Raw genomic sequence first — 16,752 nt, 5'->3', positions numbered from 1 at the left:
GAACTGTTTATGTTAGTCTAAAAAAAATTAAAAAGGCAAACCTCAAGGTTTTTCTTCTCCAACGTTGACCTGTTACTCCTGGTGGGGGTAGACGGGTTCCATACCCTCCCTATATATAGATAGATAGATATATAATTATAGATAGATAGATAGATAGTTGACCTATCACTCCTGGTGGAGGTGGACGGGTTCCATACCCTCCCTATATATAGATAGATAGATATATAATTATAGATAGATAGATAGATAGTTGATCTATCACTCCTGGTGGGGGTAGTCTAGTTCCATACCCTCCCTATATACAGATAGATAGATATATAATTATAGATAGATAGATAGATAGTTGATCTATCACTCCTGGTGGGGGTAGTCTAGTTCCATACCCTCCCTATAGATAGATATAATTATAGATAGATAGATAGTTGACCTGACACTCCTGGGGGGGGGGGGGGGTTAGTCTGGTTCCATACCCTTCCTATGGATAGATAGATAAATAGATAGATATAATAACCCCAAGAAAGTTTGATTGATTTTTATATATATAGTTTAAATAGATAGTTAGATAAATAGGTAAATAGATAGTTAGATTAATAGTTAGATAGATAGTAGATGTTTAACCCTTAACAGTCGGGCCCCTTGCCGCACTTTAATCAGTCGGGGGGGGGGGGCGTTCAACGCCCCCCCATATTATCTCAGTTCCTATTAGAGCTAGAGGGCTAATTTTTTTTGTACAAGTCCCCTGTGTTATGATGAATTTCCGACCTTAAGTAAGTCAAAGTCAATTTTCGCTTCCTTCACCCTTTTATTTAACAACCTTTGTTTTTAGGTCCTTTTTTACTTAAAAATTTCAAACGGCTGTAATTTTCTTATTTTTGAAGCTAGAAGAACAATTTTTTTGCAGAAAATGTTTATCTTTATGTAAATTTTATATTTGAAATGTCAAAATATAAATTTCAGCGGCCGCAACTGTACTTGGCAGCTGCCAGCCGCCGCAGTCGGCGGTCGGCGGGAAAACGGCGGTGGATCTTGATGAAATTTTAATACGTTATGTAGACATGTAAGAAAAGCTTAAGTTTAAAATTTGAAGTCTCTAAGTCAAAAATTGAGGCCACAGGAGCCTTTTAAAGATTTCTGGAGACCTGAAGGATCAGGACCTGCAGGATCATACCTGGAACCTGAAATTGACTTGAACACCTGTATTTCATATAAGGATGTACTACTTTGTTTAAGTCAAAAAAAATATTTTTGCTCTTTACCTGGATGACCCTGCCAGGTTTGCTGGCATCCTGTGCCCGCCAGGATGGAGATATTCAAAAAATTCTAACTCTCAGTTATGTGGCATACCCAAACTTAAAAAGTCACGCAGTTTGGGCTCTTTATCTTTCACACACAGAAAATGAGATAGAAAAAACCGGATGGGGGGGCGTTCAACGCCCCCCCCCCCCCGACCATTAAGGGTTAAATAGATAGTTAGATAGATAGTCAGATAGATATTATATAGATAGATGGATAGATAGATAGTTAGATTTAAAGAGAGATGGGTATTGGGTAATTAGATAAAAAGTTAGATATTTTGCTAAAGGGATAGATAATTTGTTCAATAGATAGATTATATGAATAAAACGATAAATCCACTTTAATACAAAACACCGCAACAAAAAAAATTAGTGTAAAAATCCTTTATACCAACTTTAAAAAAATAAATCCCTGTATAAGTAATCCTGTATAATTCTATCACCAATTATTAAATCGGTGATTTCTCTCAAAGTATTTGAAGAGCACAGAGAACCCCACACCTAACTTAATTTTTACATAAATTGAAAGGAGGGGTTGTTTTTATGGCGTAGTCTCTAACCCTGCGGGGACTATACCCGCAGTGCTCTAACCCATGCGGGGCTATCCTAACCTAGTCTAATGTAACAATTACCACTTGAAAAACAGTGGGTTTTCTGTGTTCAACTAAACACTTTGAGGGAAACCGCCATTAAAACAATGTACAATCCAAAACCTATAAACTTTTGTTTGTGTTTTAACTTTTCACAAAAAAATAAATCATATTGGCGCGAAAAGATATAAAATTTCAAACCTTTTTAGGTCTTCTCCGTTCAAAATTGTTAGGATTTGTTAATCTGATGATAGCATCACCCTAAAACGTATGTTAGTATCTGTGTAATTGTTTTTTTTTATGGATGGTGCAGTTTTAACCATCACCCCACAACCAACGTTTTTAGATAGGGGAAAGGACAACGGACAATAGATTCATAGCAAATGTAAAGTAACTAAATTCATTCTTGGTTTTGAAAGGTCTCATTACTCGAACATTATTAAACCGAGGTACTATTAAAATATAATTGTGTTCTTTATTTTTTATACATATTAAGCTATAAAAATTTAAAAGAATTTTAATGAATATAATAGATTTGAAATCTGCATAAAATTTTAAGTATTTTTTTTTATAAAATTCGTTTTTTATATAATTCATTATTTAAAAGCGCAAATCCAATTTAAGTATAATAAATTTTGACCAATAGGATAGGTGGATTGGAAACTACCTGCGCTCTAATTGGTTGAATGATGTACGTCACTTAAGCTTCTCCAATCAGGGCGCAGATAGTTTTCAATCCACCAATCACAGAAGTCAAAATTATTTAACTTAATTTGTATTTGCGCTTATAGATAAAGAATTATACAAAAAACGAATTTTATAAAAATTCCTTAAAATTTTATGCAGATTTCAAATCTATTATATTCATTAAAATTCTTTCCAATTTTTATTGCTTAATACATATTGTTAATTTCCCTTAAATTGTATCTTTCAATCCCACTCTTCTTATTTTTTACTTTTGGAAAACAAAAGTGTAAAAAGAAGGAAGGTTGCATATATTTTGAACTTTCAATATGTGGATCTAGCACCTTTAGGGTTTTTCGGCCATTATCCCATATTTAGAAATATGTTTTTTTTTTAATTTTTTGATGAAAACATGCATTTTAAGCTACAAAACCAGCAAACTATGAAAATAAACCGTTTGAAACCAGAAAAATCGGAATAGCAGTAATATGATCGGAGAATCGTCAATTGAATTTGACTGTGAAAAAATTAATGTTGCAAAATTTATTCGGATGAATTTGACAGTTCTCTGATCCTATCGCTATCTTCTTTTCTTCCTTTATATTAATCTAAAATGATTCCAGAATAAAATAAAACCATAGTGTTAATGTTAACTAAAATACAGAAGCTTTTCAAAGTGTCATGTGACGTCATAAAATTGAGGAATTATTAATCTCATTTTTATAGGTTTTCTTTCCCATTCTACTCTGATCCATCATTTTTATGATGTCACATGGCTGTTTTTTTGAGACTAGAGTAAAGTTTCTAGAATACATGTATAACAAAGCCACCGTTTATAATACACCCGCCTGATGTGCAGCTTACCTCTGGCAGCCCATAAGTTTGTAGCTCAGGTTGGCTACTGATGGCGGTACTGGTTGATACAACGGGTGATAATACTTCAGCCTACAAAGAAAAAACAAAACTTAATAAGATAACAATTATTATATTAAGTTAGTTTGAAATTTCTTTAAAGTATTCCCCTGTCTTTTGTAATCTATAAATCACTTTGTCCGTCTGTCTGTTTGAATATAAAATTTAGATTTTAATAAAATCTGTCAACTCTATCCATCATTTCATTTCTAAAGAAGAATCACAAATTCTCTTTTTTTTCGATATTGGGCCTAATTTATTTTGCCTCGCTGTAATGGATTCTGCTATCCTTATCTTATTCTAGTTACAAAACACACTTACCAAAGGAACTCCGTAGGTTTCTGGGGGATTTGTTACAGTTGTTGTTGCCTTAGTAGTTGTGGATTGTGTTGTACTTGGTTCTTCACATCTTAGCTCCTACCATTGATAGGTAGATAAAAAGAAAGAAAGATAGATAGAAAGATAGATAGAAAGATAGATAGAAAGATAGATAGAAAGATAGATAGAAAGATAGATAGAAAGATAGATAGAAAGATAGATAGAAAGATAGATAGAAAGATAGATAGAAAGATAGATAGAAAGATAGATAGAAAGATAGATAGAAAGATAGATAGAAAGATAGATAGAAAGATAGATAGAAAGATAGATAGAAAGATAGACAGAAAGATAGATAGAAAGATAGATTCTATAAGATAAATATTTTATACAACAAATCACGAAACCTTTCACAGACACATAATTTGCATCAACAAAAATCTACTTTTCCTCTGTTTTTTACCTTTTTTTAAGTTTGTTTTTTTCTAGGTTTAAAAGTTGGAAACAAAATAGTTTTTAAGGAATATTAAAAAGGATGAGAGGGATCTAAATGACAAATACAAAGTAAAGCACAAAAGTGTACAATAAAGGAAAAGAAATAAGAAATTTATCATTACAGACGGACAGACCGACACAGTTCGCCTATCAATAAGGTTTGCTGCAAAAAATGTTGTATTCGCTAACAGATATGCATCTGGAATATCGGGACTTACCATTTCCTCAGTACACTCTTCAGAATCTACTGTATTACATTCCTCCCTAAAATTAAATATATTTTTGTATTACAGTTCTATATATTTTAGTAATGCCCGTACGTCACTCAGTCCGTTTATGTATCTAAACAGCTTATCATAATAAATCCTATCCAACGAAGGGCACACAGACATACTTGTCATAGAAAAGCGGCACTATTCATCCTTATATAAAAGTATCTGGATAACTGTTTGAATATGTATACCGATATGGTTCTTCTTTTAAATAAACTCTCTCCACCAAAAAAAAATTACTTCAAAATTCTAAAATCAGTAATAGACTTTCTCGTATTTATTCGAATCCGGTGGATAGGAACCGGTTCTCATCCATACGAAAAAACTATGTCTAGCATCGTATTATAACCAGCTTTCTACGAATATAGAAATGTACAATCATAAGATTAAAACTAGTTTTTTTAGCCGTTGCCTTCAGCACCTCGGGGCTAAAAAAACTAGTTTTAATCTTATAATTGAAAGCCGTTTATAATACGATGCGAGAAATAACTATTCCTCCACCTCAAGTGCCCTTAGAAGTCTCTATTAGCGTAGCCGCCAATAATCTAAAACTTACACTAATTCCGTTTTTTCAACATCTGTGCATTTTTTCTCCAGATTCGTTTCAATGATGACTTCACACATCTCCTCTGGTATGTCTCTGGTTAAAATAAAAACATGTTTAGTTTTCAGCTGAAGAGGCGCATTTTGAAATGAAAGAACTAACAAAATGTATAAAATTACATAAAAACTTACAAGATTACACAAAATCATGAAAGACAGAAACAAACTTACTTCTTATAATCAAATTCAAAATCCTTTCTTGTTAGAAAAATTACGGACTGGAATTAAAATTATTCTCTAATATTTTTAGCAGAATAATAATATTAAAATCTAATTTTTAAAATAGTTAAAAAGTTTTAAAAGTTGTAGTTAATCAAAAAAGGAAGGAATAAGAGATTTTGTACTTAAAGAAATTCTTTTCAACTACTTTTTTTTAGATTTACATTTTTTCATTTTACCTGCAACTTTTAGATAAAGATGGAATACTGACATTATTACAAACTCTGTCAAAACAGTCGGTGGCTATTGGGACATCCTCACAAACCTAAGAATTTTTTTTATTTTAGATCTTGTCCCAGGATCGATTATTCTTGTAATAAAGTAAAGGATGTCTGTGTGTACTGAAGAGTATTTTCTAATAGATCCTTGGAAGGTTTATAGCTATTTGGGGGAGTACCTCCACCCTCCCAAAAGAAATATTACTAATCCCACCTAGCGACCCAAAAAATAATTTTTGAAAACAGCTGATCTTAAATTGTGGCATATCATTATCCATCCCCATCCATATTCATGTGCTGTACTGTCCAAGGTGATGAGGCGCCTGTTTTATGGCCAAGGCATCCCCTTACCTCTATTATTGCTATTGCACATCTGATATATCAGCTGTAGGTATAACTTTATACGACTTTAGTTATAATGCGGTATGGACCGAGATTCGAACCCATCACCTCCCCAAAGACACAAATCCCCAACTTGTCACGCTACAGTCGCAGACTAACTTGGCAAAGTAGCCAAGCTTCTCTATAATTTACCTCCTCCTCAAATTTATCCTCTACGTCAATACAGAATGGGAACATCTGGGTTTTGTTTGTAAATTCACATCTAAAATAAGAAAACAATTATCTCTTTGTCAAACTTAGATACATTATCTGAAACAAAATTTATATAGAGTATGGCAGCAATTAGCGAATTAATAAAATTGAGCATTCATCTCTTGGGACTGCATAAATCTAATCCTAAAGCCCAACCTCTTACTGATAGTTTACTTCTTGAATTATAGGTAGCGTGTATTCTCTATGACCCATCCAGTCCTGAGGCTTGCAGTTTGGTCAGACAGACTAGTTTATAAATTGTTCCACTGGGAATGTAACAGGAAGAAAAAGGCCAAACCTAGACTCCATAATTTAGAAATAAAACAGTCTATGTGAAGCTTTCATAAAATACAAAACGCTGTTGGTTAAGTGATTAGGGAGATTATAAGCAAAAACAAAAAAAAAACATATTGCTTTATATAATACTAGCGGCTTCGCCCCTAGCTTCTAGGGCTTTGCCCCAAGAGGTAATTAAAAAAATGTAGTTCATGTGGTGCAGCACCAAATAGTTGGTATCTTCTGCATCATCAAAAAAAAATTATGGGAAAATTTTTATTTTCGGGGGGTTGGGGGTGTCCCATCCCCCAAGAAAATAGCCTAAAACCACCACAGGACCAGTAGGTATATTCCCTGAAGAGTAGAATCCGATCGGTTCAATAGTTACCGAGATCTTAAGGGACAGACGGACGGACGGACAGACATAATTCTACTTTGTATTATAAATTACAGGGTGTTTTTTTTAATAAGTTAAAAGTATTGCTTAATTTAACCCACTTGCCATTGACAGAAATTAATAATCTATATCCTAATTTCTTCATTGATGTGGGGCATTTTGTATGAGAAAAAAATATTTGTTGATTTTCTACAAATTCTGCCTTAAAAACCGGTTTTTCCAAAGTACCTATTTTGGAAGATTTTTGGATCATAACTAATTTAAAGGGTTTGCAAAAATGCGTACATTTTTAAAATTCAAATAGCGCAGCTTGTGTTAATAGTATAAAAATGTTATGCATATCGTTAGAATCGTCATAAACTCTAGTTTCTAGTTTTTTAGCTATTCCTGTGCTACGTATTGTTTAGGAGCTACGTGGTAAAATGTTCCAACTTACTTAAAATTTTCAACATTTCTCACATTTTCTAATATTTACTTACTTTTCTTCCATAATAGTAATTTCCTCAACTTCACAATTTTTCTGAGGCACCGTTATGTTTACCATATCACACTAAATTAAATGTAAATTAACAGCTTATACTAACAACGAAATTAATTCGAAAAACATCACAAAATTCTTACGTGATTTTCCGCTGTCGTTGGGGGGCAACATAAAATAGAATTGACGACCTTTATATCTGCCCCCCAAACATTATCTTAGATATATTTCGCTTGTTAGCTATACCTTATTCCTGTTAAATTAATATTTTTAATAGCGTTGCTACTTTATATTACCTTGTCAATATGTATGTTAAGATTTTAAATTTGTTAAATAATAGAAGTATCAAGTGAAGATTTTCAACTCTTTGATTGCATGACTTTTCTTAGGAAGTCTTAACTGTTTAATTTTAACGATTTATTTGCTTTTCGCTGTCTTGGTATAGCAGTAGATATTCCATTTTTCATGTTTTTATTATGACGCAGTCGCAGTGGAAAATACACTGTTTTTTTTATAAAAATTGTTTACCCTGTAGGGTTAGAGCAACTTCCCGCAGTGGTTAGACATAGGAAGAAACCTGTTTATCCCCCTTACTTTATTTTTTTCAAATAAGGGGGGGGGGGGGTAAGAGCTCGTTACGCCCTTTAAAGAAAGCACCTTTACGTTTCAGCCTTGGTAATTTACTGTTTACCTTATTTTCCCAAACAGTATCATAGACAGTCTTACAGTTTTCTTCCTCTATTGTCCAACATTTCTCATTAAACCTAAATTAGAGACATTCTTAGTTGAAATGTGCATTATGTTTCTCACGCAACCTCCTTAGTATGTATAGAAAGTATATAGATATTATAGACAGTTTTACACTTTCTTCCTCTTTGGTTCAGCATTTCTTATTAAACCAACCAAAGTTATGTTTTTTTTTTAAAGCGAAGCTTTTCTATAATTAGGGTCGGTCCGTCCGTACGTCAGTAACGGATAGCTTTTTTCGTTAATTTAGGCATGTTAGAATAGTCCTATCAATTTCAAATTTTGCATGGTGATTCCTTTAATAGTTAGGTACGATTTAGAAAGCGTAGCAACTCTATAATCATCACCAAAATGTCCGTACGTCCATTTTAATCATGTTGATTTTTTTACTTTTTTAACAACAAATTTTTATGTGATCTAATCATCCGATTGATCTGATTTTTGGTATATTGATTCCTGGGACAACAAAGTATAATGTAATAAGCGAAGCAACTCTATAATCAAGTCCTAAAATGTCGAAACCTTATTGTATGGCCTTACAACGTTCATTGGATGTACAAGGACTTCATTTTTATTGAGGTGGAGTTTAGTTACTTAACCTTGTATGAAAAATCAGCACCCCCCCCCCCCCCCCCACCACTCCAAAAAAAATTACACGGGAAGCTATAAAAACCACGTTTTCAGTGATAAAATTTTAAAATTCGACATGAATTTGTACAAATTAATGGCTTTGAAATCCTTCTAAAAATATTTTATATATATAGGGCGTAAAATTGTATACAACCCACCTATTCCTTGGAAGTCCTTGGCTTTTAGGTAAGGTACAAAAAATATAAAAAAAACCTTGTTTCAGTGACATTTCTGCATATAACATCTTGGACCAGATTACATCTTTGCTCCGGTACTTGTCTACACTCAGTATTGTCCGTTGGTCTACACACCTACAAAGAAATAATTGATCATTTAATACGTATGTTTGCGACAACTTTTATTACACAGAAACTGCAGAAACTGCCAACTTTAAATTATTACAAAAGATCCCCTAGTACCTTTTTAAGTAGATTCGAACCTTTGTCATAGGTTGATTTAAAAAAGGTTTACATGAATGACATAATACCGATAGTTATATTATACAACATAGTTATGTTGACACAACTTTTTTAGTTTAAAAAAATGGATTAGAGAAAGAAAACGTAATAGTAGTTTTCGTCGTATTTTACAGAATCAGTTTTTCTATTTCTAGCCCCTGCGGTGCATTCATTAACATATTTACCTAACCTAACCTAAAGCCTATGAAAAGCTAATGCAGAAATGCGACGAAACCCGCTACGTTTTTTTCTATGATTCAAAAAACACTTTTCTTTAAAGCTATTAAAAATGCAAGTAAAAATCCAGAAATTATTTTTTGTCTCCAATGAAATAATAGCATGCTCTAAATCTAATGAATAAAGAACATGAAATAATTATCAAAATATCCTTATTTTTATTTCCTTCAGCATTTTGATATGACTTAAATTGTGGTTTTAATCCACAAATAAGTGCAAATCAATTAAAATACAAACTTTGGAATGAAACAGACAAAATTATATAATTTAGCAATTTCAATTTAACAGGAGGATTGATTTAACTACTACTCTATAATCAAAATGTTCGTCCGTCCGCCCGTTTGTACGTCACTGTGGGCTAGAATTGAATCAAGACAAAAGTAAGTGCCGAGCCCTGGGACCTATGTATGGTGAAAATAGACATAAAACCATGATGATTCCCGGTAAAACCAAAATATTTCAGCGGGGGCTTTTTAAGAAAATTAGATTTGAAAATTTCCAGTTCAATTTTCACCCCCTAGGAGTTGCCGCATAATCATGACAAGAAATTTTGAACAACTTTGCTTTTATAAAGTTCTTCATAAAAACACTCCTGAAGGGAGTTAATAAATGGCCATTTTTATCACTTGCTTTGCAAAGGTCACGAAAATTCAGCCTAAAATAAATCATATATAGAGAGATTTTAAGAAGGACTTCATAAAAGCAAAGTTGTTCAAAATTTAAAATAAATAATATTTGCTTTTCTTGTCATGATTATGCGGCAACTCCTAGGGGGTGAAAATTGATCTTGAAATTTTCAAATCTAATTTTCTCAAAAAGCCCCCGCTGAAATATTTTGGTTTTACCTGGAATCATCATGGTTTTATGTCTATTTTCACCATACATAGGTCCCAGGGCTCGGCACTTACTTTTGTCTTGATTCAATTCTAGCCGTACATCTGTTGTCCAACTGTACAAAATGGTGTGAGAGCAACAAAAATTTCATAGCTGCTATTTAAGATAGTCAGCTGAAGTTTTTGATGAAAATTTCCTGTGATAATGAGCATTTAGTAAACAGTTTATTTGATCCGTCGGTCTGTCAGTTATGCTACAATAAATATAAATCAATTAACATTTTTCTCATTATTTTCTTATATTTTGCTAATAAGCCTGTTTTGCTTTTTCAATGGACATATTATTCTAACACTATATTAAAAAGTTCACATAATCGCTTCATATTATTTATTATTATTTTATATTGATTTTAAAATTATAACTTTTTATCTATGGGAAAGATTATTATCATATGATTATGAACAGTTAAAATTTAAATTGATTCAATCCTTATATAAAAGTAACATGATTTTTATCTTTCTGTCTGTGCTTAGGATCTCGCTAATTGTTGGATCAATATGGTGAAGCTTCTTATACATCCAGGAAAGGTTTTTAACCATTTTTAGGCAGGGTATCAACTCCCTCCAAAGAGAAATCGCCCCTGGAAAAAAATTCTCCCAAGAAGATTAAAATAATAATTTTTTAAAAACTAAAATTCAAAGGGGTCGTTCCCTTATAGGTCTTTAAGTGTAAGATTTTTTTATTAAGATCATGATATCCCATGGAACAAAATATTTTTTTCTTTTTAATTGAAAAAGCTTTCTAAAGAATCAGAGATTGCTTCAGGCTATATCATAAATAAACTAACGACTTTACGTTTCCCCACTGTTGGTTCAAACAGACATACCGTATAATAGAGTAGCGTCGCTACTTATAGTGGGTCAAATGATGAAAAATGTATAAATATAATCACTATTTAGATTTTTTATCTAAATTAACTGATCGTTGCAGCCTTTCCGTGATTTTTCTGGACACACATAGAAACATCCATGGGTTAAGAAATATCTACCTAATCGGACAACTATATTATGACTTTTTCTGTAGAATGACGTATAGAATAACATTATTAAAAGCTTCGCTCCTTGTACTAAAAAAATATTGGGGAAGTAAACATAATGGGTTAATTCAAAACGATTATATCAATAATTAGCGCAACAATATAACAAGCTAACATAATAAATGTATAAGTATAGATGTTTAATCCCTACAACTACTTGTCCCAAGTGACGGAGACCCTATTTGTCTGCTAGCAAATTGCTCATGTTCTTTTTTAGGGACTTGGGTGTGTTTATATATCCGACGCTACTAGCTGATTTCAAAGACCCAATACAAAATTGAAATTTAAATTATTTTTATATTCTAAATTGACATTTTAGGTTCTTATAGCATATTTTTGAAGCATGTATTGAAATGAAAGTAACATTTTCATTTCATTTAAATCAACTTTTATTAATTGAATATTTAAATTTCCATCAACAAACTGTGTTATTAAAAAGGAACCTACCCGGCCTGGTTATAGAGTAGCTTCCCTACTAAAAAAATGTAGAACTATAATTATGATTTAGATTTGTATCTACTAATTTTAAACCCATAAATTTTAAACGTGTTGAGATATATAAAGTATTTTTTAGGGTGTTTTTATATTGTCTATGAAAAAGTAAAAATAGCAAAATTTAAATCTAATAAGACATAGGAAAACAAGGATGACAACATCCATAAAAGCGATGCACTGAAACGGTAGGACAAGCGGACATTAACACTTGTATAGTGTCAGAACTGAATAATCAAAATTTAAATGTAAACGATTTGAAGCAAAATTGTAAGTAGATTTGTTGAAAAACTGCTTGATACAGGATAATGTTTATGGACATACTTACATTTTTAGGACTTGATTATAGAGTTGCTTCGCTTATAACAGTATACTTTGTTGTCCCAGGAGTCAATATACCATAATTCAGATCAATCGGATAATTAGATCCCATAATAGTTATTTCTCGCATCGTATTATAAACGGCTTTCCGCGGATATAGAATGTACAATTATAAGATTAAATCCAGTTTTTTAGCCCCGATGTGCCGAAGGCACGGGCTAAAAAAACTGGTTTTAATCTTATGATTGTACATTTTTATATACGTAGAAAGCTGGATATAATACGATGCTAGACATAGTTTTTTCGTATGGATGAGAACCGGTTCCTGTCCACCGGATTCGAATGAATACGAGAAAAATTGTTAAAAAATTAACAAAATCAACATGTTTAAAATGGACGTACGGACATTCTGGTAATGATTGTAGAGTTGCTATGCTTTCTAAATCATACCTAACTACTAAAGGAATCACCATGCAAAGTTTGAAATCGATAGGACAATTTTAACATGCCTAAATTAACGAAAAAAGCTATCCGTTACGGACGGACGTACGGACGGACCGACACTAATTATAGAAAAGCTTCGCTTTTAAAAACGTTACAAAAAGAAAAGAAATAGAATAAGACAAAGGGAGAAGTAATTAGCTTATGAAAGTCGTCTTTCTTAAAACGTTTCAAACGGAAAGACATACAAAGCGAGCTAAAGAGTAGATTCCATAATAAAATTCAGAGATAGATTAGAAAGCAAAGATACACATAAATAAAATAAATAGACAATTCAAATAGCTTTATATGATAATTCAAATTGTTTTGAAATGCAAAAACATATTCTAAAACTACATTGCTTTATCTATATCATATATAGCATTTCCAGCAAGGTCAAAACTAGGGTTCGGCAGCCGCGCCTCAGCCTTAAACTTAAAACCACCCTGTGTACAAAAAAAATTGTCTGATAAAATTGTCTGTTTTGGAACAGGTTTAGACATCCGGCTTTATTATATGAAGTTATGATATGATGGTTTCACTAAGGGTTACACATGGCCAAAGCATAGCTGCCGAGCCCTGGTCAAAACCTAAGTGTTTATAGGCGCATATAATGATGTATAGCAGTATTTATATGAATACACTAAAATTTTAAAATAGCAAACAGTGTAGTTTTTGTTAATATTCTTTTCTTTTACTAAAAACAAATAAATAAAAATATTTATTCGTTTTATACTTTAAAGTTAAAGAACTAATTTTGGTAAAAAATAGTAAATTATTGAAAGATTTAAATAATAAATAAATGCTTCCCCTAAAAGTGCATACCTCACCCATTTTCAAAACAAATTAAAATAAAGAAAGGTAGGTAGGACCCCCAACCCTGCGGGGCTTCCCAGTACCCAAATTAACCTAACCTGACATGTCCTAAAAAATAAACAAAGAAACACTTTATTTAAAAATAAGGTGGTAGGGTTCTGGGCTTGACTAAGCAATTGTATGGAAACCGCTTAATAATCTGTGTATATCTTAATGTATCTATGGTTATTCGTTTTAGTTTAGACTTACAATGAGGAAACATTTTTAAATCCAGGGATCTTAATGGATAATACAATGGACTATATTTGTATGTACATCTCCAATGATAACAAACAAAATTACCACTTCTGTAGATTCATATTTTGAACACAAAACTTTGTAAAACCCAATGAAGATTTAATAAAAGTCTCCAAAGTTTTCAAACCAACAAATGAGGCATCTTGTTTATAAAACTTTGGGGACCAGTATAATTTACATACCATGAACCCTCCATCTATGTGAAATGTGTATGACACTTTAAATTCTTAATAATTCAGCCAACCAGTTTTTTTAACGTATCATTTTAAGTCTCAAGGCCTCAGAAAATGAGTTGCAGATTTTTTTAGATGAACAACGTATTCAATTCTAAAACCGAGCCGATTAGTTCTTCATTTTATTGAGGATTGATATAGATCCAAGGATTGTTTTAAGCTATTTCATAGTCGCCTTATTCTTCAAAAATATTTCCTAACCCCAATTTAATCTGACATGACATAAAAATTTCTTTATACATTATATTTGTTTGGGTCACCGATAGATGTACTTTTATTAAAAAATAATAGATACCAAAGAAATTTACTCCATTCACTTTACGAGAAAGGTCATTTATTTTCTATTGGTCTATCCCTTAATCTAAATAGTAGTATTTAATTAAAAGCAAAACGGGTATAGTATAGTCCCTTTCGTGGCAACGCACCTTAAGGGGCGATTCTCCGTATTTTTCACAGTAGCTTTTCTCCTATTTCTAGCCCCTGCTGGGGGCTCTAATCCTGTGGAGCAATCACCTAACCCAATATAACCTAACCTAACCTAAAATGACCTGTAAAAAGTTTTATTAAAAATCCTACGAATCGCCCCTTAAGGGGCATTGCCACGAAAAGGACCATTCCTAGCAAAACTACTCAATAAGTTAGTCCGTCTGTTTTTCTTCTTTGACTGTATACAATAGCACTAATATTTATTTTTTTTAGTAACACAGCTACTCTTTAAATAATTTATATCTGTACGTAAGTAGGTAAGTCCTTCTGGTATAAATAAATAAGTTACCTGTTCTTTCATTGTAGTACAAACTTCTTTGTCCACTGTAGCACATTCCATGTTAGGTATATCCCTAAATATATTTTTATTGAATAGCTGAGAAAATTTATATAACAAGGATGAAAACATCCATTAAAACGAAGCTCTAAAATCAGACAGTAAGTCAAACGGATATTAACACGTGTAGAGTGTCATAACTTTATTAGCAGAATATAATGTATGAATCTAAACAAATTAATAATATTTTTTTTACAAGTACTGTATAATACTGTCTAAGGAAATGCTAATTTTTTAGGATTTAATTATAGGAATGTTTTGCTTATATCAATTTACTTTATAACCCTAGGAATCATTCTTCCAAAAATCAGATAAATGAAAAAAATCAACATTTAAAAAAAAGACCTTCTGATAGTGATTATAGAGTAGCTACGCTTTCTAAATCGTACCTAGCAGTTGCAAGATTTATCAAGTCAAGTTTTAAATCGAGAGTACAATTTTTACATGCCTAAATTAACGTTAAGAGCTATCCGTTTAGGACATACGTTCGCACCCTAACTATAGAAAGGTGTAGAAAGATGTTGTAATTGAAAATCATCATAGTATCAACGGTAAACTTGAAATTAGACAAATGAAAAAGCTTCATGACAAACAATAAAATTGCAGGGTGGTGAAGTAAAAACAATAATTTGATAAACTGTATAAGGCTACACATAATTAATCTTTATTTAGATAAATTTAATAATAAACAAGACTGTATGTGGTCATAGATGTTTAGTTTTAAAAAAATAACTAATAGAAATATTATTATGGGCTAAGATGAATGGCTAATTCAGAAGATAAGAAAGTCCCTCAAAAAATCAGCATGTAACGTCATAAAAACAAGGGATTATCCATCTCTTTTTAAAGGGTTTTCTTTCCCACTCCTCCTCTCCTCTTCCCTTATTTTTATGACATTATTGAGAGACTTTCTTCGTCTTCCTAATTCATCCTATTTGATTTAAAATTATTTTATAATATTTATTTTTTTCTCTACCATTTTATGAAAGATCTCGCTAACCTAAAATATATATATTGCTTTTAACCTATTAACCAACTAACAACGAAGAAGAAAAAACTTATGTATCTTACAGTTACCTATCTCTGTAAATCTCCACAATTGAAATTGATCTATTTTTGTTTAACACTTCCTAATATAACTAGTAGACAAGTCAATTAATAACTAATTTAGATTTTTGCCTAGTTCATTAAGGATTGTGCTGTTAGATGCAGGGATCTAAAGGGATAGGACAATAGACGATAAATTGACCTACATCCCCAATGATTAAACTCAAAATTATACCTTCTGTAGATTAAAATTAATGGATGAAACGTTTGAAATATTCGACTTGATAAACCAACCAAACAATATTCAGTCTTCAAAGTTGATAAGCCAACGAAAAAGAAAACATTAATAAAACACTTTCGGGACTAGTTTAATAAACAGCCAATTATCCCTTCTCTCTCTTTGATTTAGATGGGCAATGATTATAATTTACTAATATAATTCTATCTTGTCTTAGGATTTTAAGGTTGTGGCTTGGTAGAATAACCTTAAATCATTTTAAAACATGTTTTAACTAAAGCCGAAACAGAGGCAAAAAAAGGAAAGAAGCAAATAAATCTTATTTTAGTCTCTGCGGAAAATTATAAGAAACTGGGTTGATTCCCAGGGAAATAGGGAATATCGTATAACTTTTTTTATTAGACATAATCGTTCTTGGTTAAAGAATGACTAATGTCTCTTACGATCTCTATATGATGAGCTAAATGATTTGTTATAAGTAGGTGTTCTTCCAATTCCGTATAATATAACTTGCGCAAGTCTTTCATTATAGCAAATAAAAAAGAGGGGATGTCATTATCCAATGATGAAAGAAAATCAAGAGGAGAGGGGGGGAGTTGTTTTCAGCTTTAAGTTTGTGCTGTTTTAATAACTGATGTCTGGATACTTAGATACA

At 31.9% G+C, this 16,752-nt stretch overlaps 2 protein-coding genes across 4 annotated transcripts in view; both read right to left on the bottom strand.

Moving 5' to 3' along the window:
- The window catches only part of LOC145306602 (uncharacterized), a 42,222-nt gene extending 40,055 nt beyond the window's left edge, over window positions 1-2,167 (bottom strand). For 2 of the 3 annotated variants that reach the window (XM_080148810.1, XM_080148811.1), the window contains exons 1-2: window positions 2,087-2,167; window positions 42-109 (exon numbers count right to left, since the gene is read on the bottom strand). The gene's annotated coding sequence lies outside the window, so the exon portion shown is untranslated. The remainder of the gene's footprint in view (window positions 1-41; window positions 110-2,086) is intronic. The other variant, XM_080148812.1, reaches the window with a different exon arrangement.
- Window positions 2,081-16,752, bottom strand: part of LOC145305461 (uncharacterized) — a 64,669-nt gene continuing 49,997 nt past the window's right edge. Inside the window, exons 14-24 of the mRNA XM_080147079.1 lie at window positions 14,765-14,828; window positions 8,939-9,036; window positions 8,040-8,112; window positions 7,350-7,420; window positions 6,138-6,207; window positions 5,565-5,650; window positions 5,120-5,203; window positions 4,510-4,555; window positions 3,803-3,898; window positions 3,434-3,514; window positions 2,081-2,146 (exon numbers count right to left, since the gene is read on the bottom strand). Coding sequence (XP_080003205.1) covers window positions 2,081-2,146; window positions 3,434-3,514; window positions 3,803-3,898; window positions 4,510-4,555; window positions 5,120-5,203; window positions 5,565-5,650; window positions 6,138-6,207; window positions 7,350-7,420; window positions 8,040-8,112; window positions 8,939-9,036; window positions 14,765-14,828 — 835 coding nt within the window. The remainder of the gene's footprint in view (window positions 2,147-3,433; window positions 3,515-3,802; window positions 3,899-4,509; window positions 4,556-5,119; window positions 5,204-5,564; window positions 5,651-6,137; window positions 6,208-7,349; window positions 7,421-8,039; window positions 8,113-8,938; window positions 9,037-14,764; window positions 14,829-16,752) is intronic.

This window comes from Acartia tonsa, chromosome 14 (genome assembly GCF_053477335.1).
Source record: "Acartia tonsa isolate MP-2025a chromosome 14, ASM5347733v1, whole genome shotgun sequence".
NCBI lineage: Eukaryota > Metazoa > Arthropoda > Copepoda > Calanoida > Acartiidae > Acartia > Acartia tonsa.
Note: the sequence above shows the minus strand (reverse complement) of the source record. Positions and strands in the feature narration are given on the sequence as shown.